We start from the raw sequence: 20,383 nt of genomic DNA on the forward strand, positions 1-20,383 counted from the left end.
AGTAATACACATATTCAAGTTGAAATTCTCAACTCCTCAAACAAAGCAGGCAGCTATAGTCAAAGGATAGTAGAAATACTCTCCTTTTGCCTCCACTGTGCTCTCCAAGCACTGAAAGAGCTCAGCAGTATCACATACAGCTGCATGTGGCCAGACAGCCAGTCTCTGACTATAAATGACCCACATAGACCCATAGGAGAACACTGTCCTGCTCTTATTGTCTTTGTCACATTCTGAACTGCTACTAACAATGAGCTCAAAAAGTGGTTAGAAAAAATAACTATTAGAAAGAGGCACAGTTAGAGATGCTGGCAGGCTCCACCTGACTCTGACCTTTCTGCCTATCTCTCTGCAAAAGTATGTAAGTGTTTGTAACTGTGTTGTGTGTGTGGTGTGTTTGCATGTGCACATGTGCATCTATGTGTTCTGTCTTATATCACCAGTTTCCTTTTATTAAAATTACACAAGTGATGGAATTAACTGGCTTCTGTAAATGTTTCCCACTTTTGAATGACACATTCTCTTTTGCCAAGATAAGAATTTAAAAGTCCAAAAAAGGCATCTTCTTTTTCTCTAAAATTTGAGGTTATGGGTTTTTACATGACTTTGAATATAATTTAATCAGCTTGCTTTTAGGCCTAACGTACAACATATATGAACTGCTTGGCATTCACATTTTTTTTTTTTTGAGACAGGAAAAACTTATAGATAATTTGGGGTACATAAGGAACTTCTAGGGGTAGTAAATAAGTAAAGGTGACATTTCCCAATTAGGTTAACAAAGAAAGTCTGATAAATTTAGGGATGCAAGAAAGTGTATAGTGGAGGAAAGATAAGGAGGAGCAAGAAAAGGAGATCGGAGTAAAACAAACTCTTCTTTCATGCCTCTTCATAAAATCATGTCTATGGCCCAAAAGAAGGAAACTAGCTCTTTTTCTCCTGCGATTTCTATTATGTTTTATTGTTCTGTTCAAAGACTTCAGATTAATTGCTAGAACTTCAAATTAATTAGCCTGAGTTAGCATTCTCTTTTTTAGAACAATTGCACAACATGTTGAATACAGCTAATAATTGAGTACTGTACATTTCAATATCACTAACTGAATAAACTTCTAATGTTCTGAGCTAGTATTCTTAGCATTGTATGTAGCACTGTAGTTCAGCCACCCTATGAGTTTAGCATATTTTTGTGAACTAAACTAAGAATCTAGTTAATTATGACCTTTTTAATGTAGTAAAATTTTTATTTGAATTCCAAAATTCAAAATAAAGAATAAACTTCCAGAAAATAATTTATTTTGAGTTGTGGAATACACATAGGCTCAGTATTTTTGATTGCATGATCTACCAGTGATGTTTGTTTTCTGTCATAATAAGAATGTTGACTTATCCTTTTATTTTTACTACTGTTGCTACTATTGTTGAGCTAGAGAAAGTCACAGAAAAAATTTAAGATAAGATTTATTCTTGATTTGATTGAATATTTTTATACTCTTAGATACCTGTTCTCTGATTTCAAGACTAAAATGAATGAGAATTCAGCTATATAGGTTTGTAGTCTCTGAAATTTAATCACAACCCAGCTGTACCTGTCAGTGTGCCATTTTGTTTTGACATCAAACTGAAATGGTTTAAATGATTTCTCTCTTCTTTGTAGCCATTGTCAAGTATAATGATGATTACGTGGCTTATTATGTCTTCATGACTTTTTGGTAAGCATTACAGATAACAAAATCTGCTCTCTAAAGCAGTCTAGTAGGCAGCAGAAATTTTGTAGAAAACCAAAAGTCTATTGAGCATTTTTCCCTTTGATTATAATTCTGATAACATAAACCATTTTTTAAATATAATTTTGCATTATATTTCTGAGTCAGCATAATGATTGATAGATAAATATTAGGAATAATTTTAATTTAATAGCTATTCCCTATTGTAAAGCCCGGCTTGCTGACTCAAATCTCTAAAAAAACTACTGAAACCTAAGACGTGGGCACTGTAATTGGAAGCCATTATTTGAAACAAAGTGACAAGGGGTAATTTGCTATGCTACAATAAAACATGCATTGATTTTTCATTTAAAGAAATTGAAATAACATGGCGGAAACATTCTACTTTGAACAGTATCACAAAACAATAAGAGATATTTTATTGCATTTGTGTGTAAGATACTCTTGTCAGTTTTCACACACCATTAGGTTTAATCACTTTGAGGTATATTATGTAACTTGGATAGATTGATTTGTAAGATCTGCACTTGCTAAGGACATGTGAATACTATATATACATATACATTATATAATGTGTATATGTGTATGTATATATCTATATTATGTGTGTATGTGCATATGTATTTGTAATGTAGAATTTCTTTAGCATCCCACAACGAATCAGTTGTAAAGTTTGACTCAATGTCTTTTTAAAGCTACTTGACATTTACTCTTTTCCTCCTCCACAACAGTTATTTCGTGAAGTAGAATCCCTTAGGGAGAAAATATGATTTAATATTAATATAGATATAAAACCAAAAGAAACAAAATACATGCATTTGTACTAAATTGAGAAATGCCTTTGCTAATAACCCATATAAGTATTGCTAATATATAGTGTATTTTAGGGAAATTTAGCATAATATTTCTTAAGGAAAATATATTTCTGCCTTTTTTATCTAAATGAAAAATATAATCAATGCCTTTTAATAAATGTATAAATATGAAATATTTTTAATGTTTAAGTTTTCATTTTCTAGAAAAGTAGGACAATTATTTATATATTGTCTGAAACAATGCAGAGCATCATCTACTGGCATCATCCAGTCATACTATTCATATTAAGTATCTGACTAAAAACATGCATGTATATGGAGCTATATTTACAAATACAAAGACGTGTATTCTCCTTATAGAAGACGATCTCATTTGATCATTAATCCAAATATCCATATGCATATGTGCACATTTTGTGCACATGTATTGTCACACATTTCATTTAATAACTCACTAGTATATATGGAAAATTTAAGCAAATTTATCCCTGGAGATGACGCCAAACATCTGATATACTATACACATAAATCAAACACAGTACGCAAACTGAAAAGAGAAGTTTCAGCAGTTTTAAAAAATAAACAAAAATAGGTTGTGCGTGGTGGCTCATGCTGTAATCCCAGGACTTTGGGAGGCCGAGGCAGGTGGATCACCTGAGGTCGGGAGTTCAAGACCATCCTGACCAATATGGAGCAAACCCCATCTCTATGAAAAATACAAAATTAGCTGGGTGTGGTGGCACATGCCTGTAATCCCAGCTTCTCAGGAGGCTGAGGCACAAGAATCACTTGAACCCGGGAGACAGAGGTTGCGGTGAGCTGAGATTGAGCCATTGCACTCCAGCCTGGGCAACAGGAGCAAAACTCCATCTTAAAAAATAAAAAAATAAAAAAATACTCTCACCTTTCACTAGGTGTCAGAGAAAAAGCATCAGATCACTTCTACACGTTGAAATCCAGGAAATGTAAATATTAAAACATGAAACTGAAAATAAAAGCAAAACTAGTAATTAATTTGTAGACATTTTAAGAAAACTTTTTTCAAAGTATTTGGTGTGAATTGGAATAATTACATATGTGTTTCTTGGGTGCTGTCAATTGAGTCTTACAGTGAGCAGCATCAATTTTACTGGCATATATACTTATGTCTTTTGCCAAATTGTTTATTTGTGAACCATAATATGGAAGACAAAAATTTAATTTTGTCATTTCAATCTTGTTTTATCTTTCCACAATCTACTTTTTCATTTTCTCCATTGCCATTATCAGCAGCAATATTTTTATTGCTATGTAGGTGTTTTATATTTTGAAATTTATTTTCCAACAGGCTGAATTAATTTCCTAGGGCTACTACAACAAAGTACCAGTAACTGGGTGACTTAAAACAAGAGAAATTTATTCTCTCATGGCTCCGGAAACTAGACGTACAAAATCAAAGTCTAGCAGGGCCATGCTCTCCATGATGGTTTGTTCTTCATTTCATCCCATCCCTGTCCTTTTCAGTCCATGCTGGCAATGTTTCTGTTAGTATAAAATTCTCAAAAACTTTGTTCATCTTCTGTGTTGACAGGATCAACAATAGACAACATAGTTCTCTATAGATCCTTGCTCAGTAACTCCTTCTCTAATCCTAACCACTGTTGAAATGGTGGCTTGGATCCATAAGTCACTTGCTTAATCTCTTTAGCAAATGGTTGTTGAGCCATACCCTTGACTCTGTTTCCAAAGCATGTTATCTGATTGACAGCTGAGAATTTTTCAAATCAAGTGCTGCTTCCCTTTTCCTTAAGAGTTCATTCCTCAATTATTCTCTTTTCCTTTAATTAATTTTCTCAATTTTCTTTTTCTCAATTATGCGATTTTCTCAATTACAAAAGTAACTGCAGCTTTTGCCATTAAATAAATTGCCAAAAATGCAAGTACTTTTGCACCTAGCTAATATAAGCATCAAGAAGAGTAACCACATTACACACATCATACTTAGCTTGGAGATCTGGGCTAAGTATCCAAGTTCATCACTTACAAGTTCTACCTTCTGCTTAGTAGTAGATCACAATTTGGCAAAGTTTTCTGCCACTTTATAACAAGGATTGTCTTACTTTCAGTGTCCAAAAATATTTCAATTTGAGATCATTTCCATTTATGACTATATATACGTATATATATACGTACATAGTCATAAAAAAGCTTTCTCTGTAGCTTTGTTTGTGATATATGACCATTTGTGTGTGTGTGTGTGTGTATATATATATATAGTCATAATAAAAGCTTTCTCTGTAGCTTTTCCTTTGCTTTTTTCTGAGCCCCCAGCAAAATCAACTTTAATGTCATTATTTCCTTCAATAGTACATTCAAAACAATGTAGGCTTTTTCTATCAAGTACCCTCAAAGCTCTTTTAGCTTCTACTCATGGCACAATTCTAAAGCCACTTCTACATTTTTAGATATTTTTTATAGCAGCACCTCACTTCACAGTACCAAAATTAGTAATGGTTTTCTAGGGCTGTTGTAACAAAGTACTACAAACTGTGTGGCTAAAAATAACAGAAATGTATTATCTCATAGTTCTGGTGGCTAGAAGTCCAAAATCAAGGTGTCAGTAGGACCATGCTCTGTCTTATGGTTCTAGGAGAGGACCCTTCCTTGACTCTGGTAATTGCCAGCAATCTTAGACACACACTTCAATCTCTGTGTCTATGGTCCCATGATGTTCTCCCTATGTGACTGTCTCTGTGTCTCTGTTTTCCTTCTTACAAGGACACAAGTCTTTGGATTAAGGCCAACTCTAATCCAGTATGACCTCACCTTAAGTAATTACATCTGCAGAGACCCTATTTCCAAATAAGGTCATATTCTGATGTTCTGGGTTTACATACATTTTGGGGTGGGGGTCAGTATCCAATCAAGTACACAGCCTATAGCTGTTTTTTCTTCAAATTGGATGAGATCAATTTTTCTGATTAAAGGAGTTGTGTACTTTATGTGACTGCTTATATTATTTTAAAAATATGTGGCATATTTTGAATATATCTAAATACATTAGATATTGACAATGGAGTTTGGATTATTATCAAGTAAATGTAAAGTGCCTTCTACATAGTAAAATGATTAATGGATATTAAAAAGTCTTATTGTTGGTAGGATTGAAAATCTAAGAGGGTCATGTTATATGTTGAAAAGACAAATGAGTTTGGTAACAAAGTAAGAATATATGAAGGTCATAGACTTTGAGCTTTTTTTATATGTATTTGGCAAGAACTAGTGCTTTTTCAGAATTTCAAGATGAACATAATAACAAGGTAATTTACAGATTATTATTTTTCCCTAAACAAACATTCAGTATATTCTATATTCTCTTTACTCTGTTAAATATTACAATAGTCATCATTTAAATGTGTGTGAGGCAGACTTATTTTCAGGTGTTTCCATCTGTTGTGAGAGTATACTTTAAAAATAGGACAGAAACTTACACAAATTAAACACAAAGCCAGGGGAAAAAGAAAAGAATGAAAGAAACATCCCCAGGGCAACAGTGAGAAAAAAACCATTTGAGCTACTTGTTATTAATTGCTCAACCTGTTTTACCTTGGAATCCTACATAATTATATTCCAGGGGAGGGGCAAACAACAGATGTTGAATAAAAGTTGAATCTCAGAAAATGAGACTATTTTAAAAATAAAGTTACTCTTGCCCACCAACAGGCTTTTTTTAAAATTATTTTTTGGCAGGACTTTTAGGCAGCAATTGATTTCTCATATTCACCATGCATTTGTGCATTTCAATAACATTAATGCAAAACAAAATGTTCTTTTTTTGTTTGTTTTAGTCTAAGAAGTAGATCAAATATACATGTACATAATATATCTAAGTTAGAGGCTCATAAAAAGCAAAACAAAAACAAAAGCAAGAGTATATCACAGCATTTTCTTAATGTTGTATTACATACATGTTTCACGTCAGGTAAAAAAAAAAGAAGATGTTACAGAAATATATATATATCTCTCTCTCTATTTTTATATATATATATATATATTTCTCATTGCTAAAAGTCAGTACATTCTTAAATTAGGTGACTGAGTAAAGGGCTAAATTACAAATAGTCTCTTGTTTCAAGTTCTAGACAGCATATATTGTATAGTTAACGTTAAGATTCAGTACACATTTTTATTAAAACCTTGGTAACTAGGGATATTATAGAATAGTTTGTGACTTTAATTTTTGGGGCCTACTTGTTCACATCTTCTATCCACTATTGCAGAAAATTATTTGATTTAAGGTAAATGAACGCATCATCATCATGAGTGTATTTCTTCCATGGACCTAGGAATACATCTGATTACTTTGCACTGTTTTCATCTCATCTAAACTTAAATACTCCCAGAAAAGTAATTTTCTTCCAATAAGACTAAGTCTTGTGTAGCTGGGGAAATACCAATGACCGTATCTTTTAGATATTCATCATTCTAAGGAATTTTAATATAAAAGTTAAAATCAATAGAGAAGGATTCGTAATTCATTTGGCCCTTTTTCCTACTTGTTTTTTTCTATTTGTTAACTAAAAATATTTTATTTTTCAAGCATTCCCGACTTTGCTTTCCTTTGCTATCCTCACCCTACACACCATCACAAGTAGACTTCAGTCTGTTGATCTGCTTCCTCCAGGTGAGCAATTTCTTCATCTGCTAGCTTTCTTCTCTGTGATCCAAATTTTACTTGTTAGATGATAGCACTCATAAAACTATACATTTGCAAGGCAGAACGTGTGGACCTTATTTCTTTAAAGGAAAATAGCATAGTAAGTGAGTAATTTTCTTTATTGTTTCTTCATTAATGCTCTTACTATTTCAGGAAAAGCTGTATAGTGTTAACGGTTGAAACAAGAATCTAGTCTTACACCAGGTTTTTCATATTTGTTATTCTTAAGTGAGTTTAAGTGGGCCAAATTGTAATTATTTCATATTTTGAAAATTCTACCTCTTATATTAATTTCACTTAGGATATAGGGTAGAATAAACTGATGGAATAGAAAGTGGGGTATACGGGAAAGAAAGACTTGATTATTTTCTTTTGGTGTGAGTTGTTGGTGTAGATGCAATCTGCTTCACTGTTACCACCTGAAGAACTGTTTCACCTGAGAAACTGAGTCCCCAAATTCCTCTTTACTTTTGGACTCAATTACACATCATATTAGCTAAGTGTTACTTTGTGAAAATACAATAAAGACTTCTTTATACAATACTTTTAAAAACCTTTACATAGCAGCCCCATATAGTTTCCTAAAGGCAAGGCAGAACCAAAATTATATAAATTATAATGGCCAATGAGGCTAATGAATATTTAAATCCCTGGAACTCCATAAATTATGCAATATATTTCAATCTCTAAGTATGCACTAGATGTGATTCAGATAATCTTGGAAAACACATTAACATTTGAAACAACTGGAAAAATTAAGTAACAAACAGAAAAAAGTATTCCTATCTCAGGTGAAATTTTAGCTCAACATATTATATTATTCTATGTCTGGATATCATCCAAGTCTCTGAGTCATTTGAAGGCTTTTGAGAGATTTGATTGGTTTCTGCATAGTTTAATCACTACATAAGAAAAACACTTGCTACTAGAGAAAATGATTATATCAGGTTGTTGCTGTGTTTGAAAAACATACATGTATATTATAGCAATCAAAGAATCGCAATTTTTCTTGCTTTATTCATGCCAGAGAAAGAGACAAGGTTGCTTTATTTCTTGTATGGAAATGAATGGAAATTGGAGGAAAATTAGAACAGCTTTAAACAGACAAGGTTGTGGTTGGGAAAGTTATAACTGTCCTTGATTTGGGGGTAATAAGGTGAGAAGTTTGAAACACAAGCGTGGGCGTGTGCATGCACACACACACACATATATAAGGCCTATATAAAGTCTTCCTTGTTACCCTTGAATAACTGATTTCACATTGATTAAATTTTAATTAGTTGGGAAATGAGTTATATTTTTTCATTTAGCAAAAATTAAATTCAAAGGTATCATTTATAGCAATACATCATTTTGGATTTTAGAATGTAAATTCATATACATTATTTCATGTGTTCTTAATATATTTCTGTCTTGATCTCACATCCATTCCCTGCTCAAGTGTATGTGAATGCTCAGTGGTGCATACATGCACAGGCACATGCACACATGTGAAGAACCATGGCCATTTACCAACAAGAAACACAGAGCTAGTGTTGTGATTGAGCACCAGGAAAACTGGAAGCTGTTGTTAGGTAAATTAAGCCTGATTTTATGTCCACTAAGTGGTTCTCAGAGATTGTTGCCTTTAGGCAAGGCCCCTTCTATTCATTTCCATCTGGCATATGAATGTAATTATTTAGTCATGTGTATGAAGGATGCATGCATAACCATATGTACCTTTGCTTTTTAGCTGTATTCCTTGGGTGATAATTATGTGACAAATTTGAAGTTATCTTTTTAAACTTACGTTTTCTCAGTTAAAGTATCAAGATAATCAGAAGAGCAAAGCTTGCAAATATTTTCTATGAATATATATACTATAAAACTCTTCAATTTAGAATACAATTGTTGAGGCTACTGAATGTAGTTTTGCATATTTTTATTATCATAAAATTACTATAATATAATAATTTTGTCTCTGTTATAAAATAATCATACTAATATTTTTATTTTTGTTTAAATTATCTCCCAAATAGTTCATATAGATATAATCTTTGTGTTTTATAGGTAATAAATACATCAATGAGTTATGTATCTTGGGATGTATAGTTTTTAATAAATTCTTAATCTAACAATACATTATTTATATTTGGGATTTTATGCAGATATATTTACTTTTAGTAAGAAAACAACTATATTCAATAAGAAAAAAAGCCTAAGTTTCTTTTTACTAAGGACTGCTAACCTAGTAATTTTTCCATTTTATAATAATACCAGGTAGGTTTCCTTTGTGATCATAAATACTTTTTTCATTTAAACAATGAGCATTAAAATAAATAAATTACTGGAAATTTGTCGAATCAAATAGTTTAATTGTAGTTCACTTACAGGTAGACCTTGGATTTTTATGCTGGGTAACTTTATCTCAAGTCAAAAACTCATCTGAACCTGAAAAATGTACACATTCAAGGTTAGAGTGAAACTTACTTAAATTCAAGTGTTTTTCTCCTTTGTGCAGAGACTTCGTGATCCCAATTATGTGTGGAATAGAAGTGTCCACATTCTCCAATTGACTTATGAATTATATTTCTAAAGGAATTTTAGGGTCCAGTTAGAAGACTACTGCTACTTTCCTAAACATTATAAAGAAATTTGCTGTGAAAGCAAATGTAAAAATCTGACTTGCTAGAATTTTTTAATATTAGAATTATTTTTTTAATATTAGAATTGCCTAAAAATTTTATTTTGGCCAGATTGTGGAGATCTTAGAACACCAAACTGAATAATTAATCATACATTCATTTTTGATAATGAATATGAAAATTGTTAAATAACTCCTTGAAAATACCTTCGGCAGCAACAAAAAATCACTTACTTCTAAGATTGAATGAAAAGATTATTAATAAGAAAAACTCAAAAATAGCATGTTTGAATTAAGAAAGACTGTCTTAATTAGTTCTTCTGTTATATCAACATGAATTCCTTTTTAGATTAGATTCAGATTGCAAGTCTGAAAATAAAATAATTGCTTATATATTTGTATTTGTTTTCAAATCACAGAAAATACTCTCCAAGATGAGAAAGTATTTAAAACATCACTGTTAGTCACTTTTTTGTCTCCATACTGTATGTTTCATGGTACCATTTTCTTTAAAAACACATTTTTATCTTTACTGTGATTCAGAAATAGCCCTCTCCAGTAGCTTTTTTGCCCCTCAGTTTGATTACATAGCAGGATAATCTAAAGAGCCACATCTCCTCTCTTTTAATATGTAAATTTCCTGACCTCTTTTTACCAATTTCTCCATTGCTTGTGTTTTAATGATTACAAAACATTAAAGCTGTTACTAGAAAAAAGGCTTGTCATTGCCAGTAAAACCTATTTCAAGAAACATTTCTGTATATTTACTTTAGAACATGGATATTGAGTGCATTGATTTTACTTAAAGTTTTATTCTTGGGATGAACCAATTGTAGAGGATAAAACACATCAGCTTCCAATAAATTTATAGCACAGTTACAGGTAATAAGAACAGAATGGTTTTAGAGAAGTAATTCCAAGAACAGCCTTTATTCAAAATATCAGTTGTCAATCCTTTCCTACTCTTTAGAGATACTTTTGATTATTTAAAATAATAGTAGCCATAAGATTCACGGTTTCAGCAGCTTAGTGGTAGGGGTACTTGTTTGAGTAAGATCAAGGCCGAATTGTTTAGGTCCAAATGCCTGTATTTTATTCTAAAGTTACCTTTGGAAACTATCGTTTTAATTGTCCTCTCAGAAAGAATCCACTTCATCGGAGACATTTGTATGTATTTATTAAAGTATGTATTTATTGTTATTTTTCTGTGTGTGTGCATGCATGCACATATACACGTATGCATGAATGCATTTAGCTTTAGTTTTTACATTTTTGTTATATAAGTACTTTTTGCAGAATCATTTATGGAGTAGTATAGTTTCATATATATTTCTCACTCATTTGAATCTTTAAAAAAACCTTTTGTATTACTTCTTTCTTCAAAAGTATAATATTTTTGAAAATATTTGAGCAAGACATCCATCTGTTCATCTAAACACGTTCGTCTAAACATGTTCATCTAATTTGAGTTAACAAAGGAAACTTTAGATCTATCCCAAATAGAAATCTTTGAGTTTAATAAATAGCTTCTGGAAACTAGAAAGTCATTAAAAATATTAAAATATTAAAAACATTCTTTAAAAATCTATCTTCTGGGACTCCCATATCCTATTGGCAGAGGTTGATTGCTAAATAATAAGCCAGAGAAGATGAACTGCATCTGAATTAACTGTTTCCTGAGAGTGCTAAAACTGACACCTGATTCTGTTTGCTTGTTTCTAGCAATTGAAAACAAGAGCTGCTAGAAACAAGATGAACAACAGGATTTAAACTGATAAATAGATATACATCCCAACAGCAATCAGATAGCAGGCAGAGAAAAACACTAATAAGACTCTCTTGCTTGCTTCTTACAACGAGTTTGGCTTAATAGGCATGTTTTCATTGACCTTCCTTACAGGATTACCACTTTGCTAGGAGGATGACTTGAATCTTAGATGTATTCATCCATGTCATCAAAAACGGTGTCATTATCAGAGATGGGGTTAGCTTACAGAGGCAATAAAAGCATAAGGAAAACATCCTTTCTAAAGATGAAGAATAGTAGAATACTTAAACAGTCTTGGGTCTGAAATTCACAGTATTATTTAAGTTGCTAGAATTTTAAATTTGTCCTTGTAAACCAAACAGCTTTTGCTAACTGCTGCATGCCGGAGCATAGGTTTCTCACTGCATATAAATCAGGTTCTTTTGGAAATTGCATTAACTCTTTCAAGACTCTAAAATTACAGACTTATTAATTAATTCATATGTTGATGATAGCTGTTGGCTAAAGTGTAAGCTACAGAGACAGCTCACTTAAAAGAGAAAACTGCCTCATTTGACACGGCAATGCAGTAGAGGAAAAAAAAAAAGAGAAACGTAGCAGAGAAGAGAGAAACCTATAGGTGCTGAGGTGTAGTTTTCATGATACTCACTGTTTTCCATAATTTAAAATTATAAAGAGGTGATTATTTAAATACAGGCTTTGATTTCAATAACAGTGTCACTGGTTTAAAAAATTTCCTAAGGGGAAATTATTCTGACCTCCAAGTTCGAGTAGAATATATGTCAGGCAGGATTTATTTATCTCATAATTTAATATGGTATCCTTAATAATAGATAGAGAACTTTATATTTTGTATATAAACATTGTTTTTAACAGACATCTGATCTTACTGTAAATAATGTGTATCTCACAGCGATAGACAGTTATAATGTACAACTTCATTTGGTCCTGGGATCACTCTGAAAATTGACAATATAGGCTCACAAATGAATGGTAATGAAATGAGTAATATATAAAGTATATCGTTGTTCTGATTATAGGCTACCCATAGTATTTGATAACTTTTCATTTAATGATGCTTTCCATCAATTAAAGCATTTTGTTCAAATTTAGAAGTGTACATTGAGTGTGTCATATATTCAAGGAATGGAACGCTGAGGAATATACTGTAGTATCTTGATTTCAGGGAACTTTAGGGTCTCCAGGTAAACAGATAAAAAATAATAAGGAATGCAGAGTAATGCTGTAATATATAATTCAATGGGAAAATGGTTACATTATCTTCAAATAAAATATAAATGCTTATTTAGAAAAAAGTGGAATTTTTAAAATTTCTTGTTCTTTATATAGTGTATCAAAAACCTTTTCAATGGAATGGTGTATCAAATTTGAAAAGTGTTCTGAGATTCAACATCCATCCATCTTATGCGTTGTTGTTCCCTTGGCTTTGTTGATACAGTTTTTACCTCTCTTTTGAATACCTAAAGAATCTCCTTTGTTCCAGACTCTCCGTTTTCTGATATTCTAAAATAATCCTTGAATATTTCAAATATTTTATCATATGAAATGATATGTTTGGTTAATGATAATAGAAAATTAGAGGAAGAGGGAAAAAAGATAAAGTAGATATAGGAAAAAGAAATATTTTTCTAATGAAGAATTTAAAAATGCAAAACTTATGCTGATAACGTAAAATACCAGTTTAAATGTACATTAAGCCTTTCTTTAGTTGAGAAGAAGCAAGATGAGATGAAAGCTGAAAGCTGAGTTTGAGGGCTGGAATGCCCATTCCAGCGAATCATTCAGGTCTTGTTATGTCTGTTGGAGATACTCTGGCTTAAGCCAAAAACTCCAGATATCTGTTTTTAGAAATAAAGCTGATTTGGATTCTATTTACCCTACAGCTCATCCCAATTCTGTAGTTTCATAAATGGTGTCTGATATCTTTCCAATCAACCACCCAAATAATTCAAAAATCTTTGAGACATATGATACACTGCTGCATTCAGTTTGGTCTTTTACTTAGAACTTTCCCATTCTTTTTTCAGATCCTAGCAAATTTTCTCTTCATTGTTATGTCAAGTGTTGCCATTGCAGCTTCAGTCCTTTGACCTATAAAGCTGGTCTCTTACTGCCCTGTGAAGTGCACATTCCCATGTGAGGTGTGTTTCTTTTCTTAATCCTTCTTTACCTGGACCGCCCTCTCTCTGCTCTCCACTCTCTGTTGAAACCCTGATCAGCCTTTGAATCACAGATCAAGCACCACCTCTTGCATAAAGCCTTTCACAATATTACAACCTACGCTTTTCTCTGTATTTCTGCTGCTTGACATTCATATGACATAGTTCAAAATGTAATTGATCATGAATATTTCCAATGTAGCTGATTTCACATCTACTTTTTCGTTTCCAATCAAAGTTTACACTCATCAGTGAAGACAGATAGTCTTACAAACTTCAGAATTTTAAAAGTAGATAGACGTAGGTTTATGTACCACAGGCCTGTCTCCAACAAAACACTCGTTCTACAACATTCTATCCAAGATACCCCTCCTTGAAAACTTTCAATTCCTCGGCAAAGTGCGGGAGGTGTGTAATGCATTTTTACCTTGTAAATTATTGCGTGTAACTTCTTTAAAGTAATTGCTGAACTACACATATCTAATGCGCCCACAAAATGTGAGCTGTCTTTACACTGGTGGGACATTTGAATTGTATTGTTTTTCCTTGAAAGTCCCTGTCAGCACACTTTTCTCAAAGTGAATATAAACCTTTTTCTAGTGGTATAGTATTGAGCTTCAGCCAGTTCTCTTCAGGGTACCTGTTAGGAAAAAGATGGTTCCATTTAGCTGTGCCTTTGCTTCCAAGCATCTGCTGCTGCCCCAGGTAATGGCTGTGCCTACAGAAGGGAATTCAGGGAAGGGGCAGGTTAAATTTTCAATGTTAATCTCAGAGTGGCATGCCATGGGACACAAATTATATTTGTGCCATAAATTCCCAACGCATGGCTTAGATTCTCATTGTTTTGCAGTCCTAGCACTTCTGTATAAAATACTGTTTTGTATTTATTCCTTATCATATTTCATTTCAATTTGTCTTAAGTTCTGTTCACCTTAGAGCACTATCTATGTGTGGTCAATATATATGCCAGAAAATTCTACTCTGGTAAACATTTTACTATGTCCAAAGGGTCACAAACACTTAAAACCATCCCTGAAGGTGTGCAGGTGCATTGAAGAGTAAGTGCAAATGCTCCAAACTGCTCCAAATACCCAGCTGTGATTGGATTCACTTGCTTATGATATGGGACAGTGATTTCTGGTGTCTGAATGCAGCCGTGGCAATACATTCAAAAGCATTGTGTGATGCAGGTGCACGCTAGAGGATTGGTACTTCAAAGCTGCCGTGGTTTGACTATTTGATAGTATTATAACAACTTCCTCTTCGAAATGTGCTCTCTGCTATCAAAAGCAGATAGAATGGCACTTCACAATGTAAATTCTGGAAGCCAGATTAGCGGTGCATACTCCTCAAAATGTATACATTTTTTTCTCATAGTATTTTTATTATTTGAGCTATATTTTAAATTTATAATTCTTTATGGGACTGATTTCTTTAAAAATAATTTCAGTTCCTGGGGTCCTATGTCTAAGTTTTCCTCGTTATATCACTGCCAACATGTGAACAGGCAGCCTCATGAAATAAGCGTATCATAACAAGATATATTTTCCTCATTACATTAAAAAATAAAAGCATCAAAAGACATTCCATATCTGTTTATCTGTATATGAGTTACTTGATTAAGAAACAACATGTATCCCTGTGTACAAGGGAGACACATGGGAAATACAATGCTATAGAAGAATAGCTTAGCTAAGCAAGCAATGGATTCTCCGATTAACATTTTTTCTTACCCAGCCCTGTTCTTCCCTGCATAAAGGACAAAACAAGCTTATTAAAAATGGTGTTAAAATAAAACTTGGAAGTAGGAAAAAAATTCTGGGAAATTTGTAATATTAGAATACCCATTTAAAAATCTGGCACAGGAAAAAATGATTTTGATACAACTTACTCATCCAGAACCATCTCTAGAAATAATATTGAAAGCAAAAATTTTACTCCTTATAGTCAGATAGTGAGAACAGAATATTTATTTTTAACAATATACAGGTAAATGGGACATAGAAGTCATAAGTGGAAATAATAATTTGTATGAATATAGATTGTTAAAGTACCATTTATATGGAATAATTCACTCTATCATTATAACAAGTGTAAAGGTTTTATAGGATGGGAAAAGAAAGCAAGTGAATAGTAATCAACATAGCCATAAAAAGAAAGAACTGTTTATGTTAGAAAAGTGTCAGTTCACCGGATGTTGTAAATTATGTCAACTCACTGAAAGAAAAATCCATTTTATTAGAGGTATGTTGGACGATTTTCCAATGAGATTTCTATTTTATCATTGATGTTTTCTGTATATTAGAATATATTGGGATAAACTGCAATTTGTTGTGATAACAGGAAAGTGTGTGCACATGCATGTGTGGGTAATTGTGTGTATGTGCTGAAGAAAGAAAAAGACCATAAAATCAAGCTATTGTTATACCATTAAAGCCTCTTAACAGAAAACCATTACTGCGCATGAACTGCCAGCCAAAGGTCTTGGCTTGGCTTGGTTTGCAGATAATAAAGAATTTGTGATGGGTACTTAGCTTAGATTCTACAGAATTAATCTATAGAACACTAGTGCAAACCATAAATAGAGACGAGAGCTTGCTTTCTGATTTTCCAGACAACTAATTAGATATTATGAAAGCTTACGTTGGGGAAAGAAGGTAAATTAGAAACAAAAAAAGAATAATGGGAACAAATAAAACTGGACTTCCATTTATAGAGTTGTCTACTTGGAAACAACTCTAATATTAAGATGCTGTTAGAAACGATACCAACTACCACAGTAATAGAAGAGTATGACTTCTATTTAAATCTGTTTACAAAACAGAAATAAGACCATTTGGTTGACAGTCGTAAAGCACAGATAACTTTCTGAAATGTCTTTTTCCCCTGGTCACAACAATTTAGACTGTCTTTATTGATGCCATGATTTATAGATTTTGGTTTTTAAGCGTCTGTGACACAGACATTTATCTCATCATTATAGAAAAGAAAATCAGAGGCAAATACTGGATGCACATAGGAAACTCCTGTGCTGGAAACTATATGCATGTTTTCAGATGTACAAATATGTGAGTTCCCAAGCTACCAAGTAAGTGTGAAACTCAGGGGAGGAAATCCTTTTATGCTCTCTAAAATTTCCCTAAGTGGTCACAAATTACTTTTGTAGTGCTTTGAAGACAGGGAAAACAAGTTTAAAATTCTGACTTGTGACAAATTTCTGCCTGAGAGCAAGACAGAATAGAATAAAGAGGTGGATTCACTCCAAAGTAAGACTCTTTTGGTTGGTTCCTAGGCATATTTCCTGTGTTTGGACACTACAGAATCAGAACCCACAAGTGTTTTTCTCTGAACTTTCCACAATAACTATGTTCAACTGAGGCCTATTTATCTTTGTTAATCTTGGTTGATTTTAATAACATTTTGGTTTCAACTTTCCATCTTATACATGGTAATTTTTGGCATCATTGAAATGGTTATGCACTCCTGTGATATAGCGACATTATACAATTAAAACACATTGTAAAATTAAATTATATAACATTTGTGGGAGACTATTAAAACCCAACAATTGACCAGGCGCGGTGGCTCACGCCTGTAATCCCAGGACTTTGGGAGGCCGAGGTGGGCGGACCACAAGGTCAGGAGAGCGAGACCATCCTGGCTAACACGGTGAAACCCCGTGTCTACTAAAAATACAAAAAAAATTACCCGGGCCTGGTGGCATGCGCCTGTAGTCTCAGCTACTCGGGAAGCTGAGGCAGGAGGATGCTGTGAACCCGGGAGGCGGAGGTTGCAGTGAGCCGAGATCGCACCACTGCACTCCAGTCTGGGCTGCAGTGCGACTCTGTCTCAAAACAAAACAAAACAAAACAAAACAAAAAAATTTAAAAGCAGATAATTTGACGTTTTTATCTAAGTATTTTTTCCTCACATAGATATAATTTAGAATAATTTCACAATGGCTTAATTCCTCTGAAGGTATATTTTGTCACAAAATGATTGCTTGCTTGATATCCTTAAGATTACGCTGTTAAACTGCTTAGTGTAGGTTAAAAAAGAGAAAGAGAGCTTTCAAATATTATCAGCCAATATGAATATGCAGATTTCAGGTATCTTTATGTCCAAATCCATTTTAATTACATGAAATTCAAAATCAGAGACAGTTAAAGTGTTGATCTAATCATAGATTTTGCACCCAGGCTTGTGGCAAACGGGAAGATTAAAATGTTGCTTATTAATGCTTTTAGTCTGAAAGATGTATATGTATATGTGTACATTTACATATATAAACTTTGTTAATATATAAGCAAATATATAAAATATTATTTTATTTACAATAATAAAATATTGTCTTATTTTTGTATCTCTTATATTATGAATTTAGAAATTCCTGGGATTCACCTGTATTTCTCATATGGCAATTGCTAGCAATGTTCATAAATGCATAGGTTATGGATTTAAGATTTTCTATTTTATTAATGAATTTTTAGACTGTCTTGGAAAAAGCTAAGTTTTATCACAAACATAAAAATAAAGGTTTGTATACAATATGAATATGTGTGCATGTGTGTGTATGGTTTACGGTGCAGGTAAACTGCAAGTACTATAGTCTTTTGAGTTACTTCATCTGTTTTGCAGAAATGTCATATAAATTAAGAGGCACAATTGAACTAATTAAGGCTACTGCATTTAGATACTTCCCTTTGAGGCCTGCATAATAGTCAGATGCAGCAACAGAAGTATAGAAAGTGATTCTTAATACTAAAAAAGGGTTTAAAGTTATTGAATGTCACATGATATTTCAGGGAATCATGCTTTTAAAAGATTAGACACTATAAACTAATAGTTTATAACTGTAAACACTATAGTTTACAGTGACTAATATACGCAGAACTACCCACAGTTCCATCTTGTGTACTTTAGAATTGTTTTCCTTCTGCAATATAAACATGCTTATCTGTGAGTATCTCTCATCTGCATACTATTTAGATTTTGTTATGTTTCTTGGCAAGGGATGCATTCTGTGAAGGGGTGATCATGTTATATTGAGGAGAGTAGGAAAATAAAACTAAATAATCTCTTGGTAATCCCAGATTGAACCTGAAGAAAAAAGTGAATATTGGGTCAACTATTTTTGATTTGATTTCTTCTGTTCAGGGTTTCTGGACTTGTTTTCTGGTGTATATATTGAATATATGAAATGGTGGCTATCTAAATAATTTGCTTTTGTTTTCATTTCCATAGCTTATAATTCAACATATCTATTCCAGAATCCATTCCCCTTAAAGTACAGAGAGCAGTTTGACCATCTACCTTAGAACTGTAGGGCTTAAGTAAATACTCCTCAATATTATTTTTTATTATACACACTTAACTTATTGAGGGCATTTAAAAAGGTAGAAGGTACACATGGCAGAAATACTGCTAATACAACTTTTCTTGTCTTAAACAAACCCTGTCTTTGTGGCAGCTTTCCCTCCTTCTCCCTCCACACTCCACTCTACCTTCATCTCCCGGCAGCCCTTGAGTCCCTCTCATTCTTCTTTCCCTCCTTCCCTTCACTTTGTTTTGCTTCTTCCCTTTCTACTTTCTTCCTTTTTTCCATTTGTCTTTTTTTTTGTCCAACCAGTCATTCATTGTATATTATCTGTCTCTTCTTTCTGTATTTACCTATTCATCTATTTATGTTTCTTCAAAAATGATTTCCCTCTCTCACAAATTCTAACTTGACCCTTAACAGTTAGAGTTCACTTCGTGCTCATAGTTTCTGCTATTTGTACAAAGGTGTCCATTCAATTTTCTTCACTGCCTGTGAACTGCTGCCATCAAAATTATAGTCTAATCACAAGGTGAACAGCTTGTAATGTATCATAATCAATACTCAAAATGTACTCCCCACAATGTGATATAAAGGAGTTAAGTAAAATGCTGCAGATTTTCAGCAGTGACAAGCAAACAGTAATTTTATGTTGTTGGTTTCAAATTCAAGGTCGATTTACACTTTCATACGTCTGCATTATTCTCTTTTTCTCTCTTTTAAATTCATATTGAATTCATTCAGTGTTAGCTATCCAAATAGCTACAATGAAAGGCTGGTCAATATGAAATATGAAGCTACATTAGCATATTTTGAAGACAATGTATGAGTTATAAATGAATTTTAAAAAAATAAATGATACAAAGTATTACTGAGTGAGATAGATTATAAAGTTTTCTAATTTTCCTTCTTTTTGAAAGATAAAATTTGTTGAAAGTTATCTATTTATTGAAATGATATTATGCTATTTTATCTAACATTTACTGACAGATATAAATAAGGTAATATTTGTGATTCCCATTTAGAGTAGGTAAAGGAAACATAGACTCATACCTGATATTGAACCTTTCTTTTTGCTTTTCTACGTATTTATTTACTTATTTATTTTGAGACAAGGTTTAACCCTGTCACTCAGGCTGGAGTGAAATGGCATGATTATAGCTTACTGCAACCTTGACTTCCTGAGCTCAAGCCATCTTCCTGCCTCAGCCTCCCGAGTAGCTGGGATGGGAAGCACGCACCACCTCGCCTGGCTAA

General features: G+C 32.9%; 1 protein-coding gene across 3 annotated transcripts in view; it reads left to right on the forward strand.

Moving 5' to 3' along the window:
* The window catches only part of PCDH17 (protocadherin 17), a 68,673-nt gene that overhangs the window by 41,729 nt on the left and 6,561 nt on the right, over positions 1 to 20,383 (forward strand). Inside the window, exon 3 of one of the 3 annotated variants that reach the window (XM_011990879.1) lies at positions 7,122 to 7,205. The exons of the other annotated variants lie outside the window; for them this stretch is intronic. Within the exon in view, the coding sequence (XP_011846269.1) occupies positions 7,122 to 7,205 (84 nt within the window). The remainder of the gene's footprint in view (positions 1 to 7,121; positions 7,206 to 20,383) is intronic. 3 annotated transcript variants of the gene reach the window in all.

Source organism: Mandrillus leucophaeus, unplaced genomic scaffold, assembly GCF_000951045.1.
Source record: "Mandrillus leucophaeus isolate KB7577 unplaced genomic scaffold, Mleu.le_1.0 Scaffold387, whole genome shotgun sequence".
NCBI lineage: Eukaryota > Metazoa > Chordata > Mammalia > Primates > Cercopithecidae > Mandrillus > Mandrillus leucophaeus.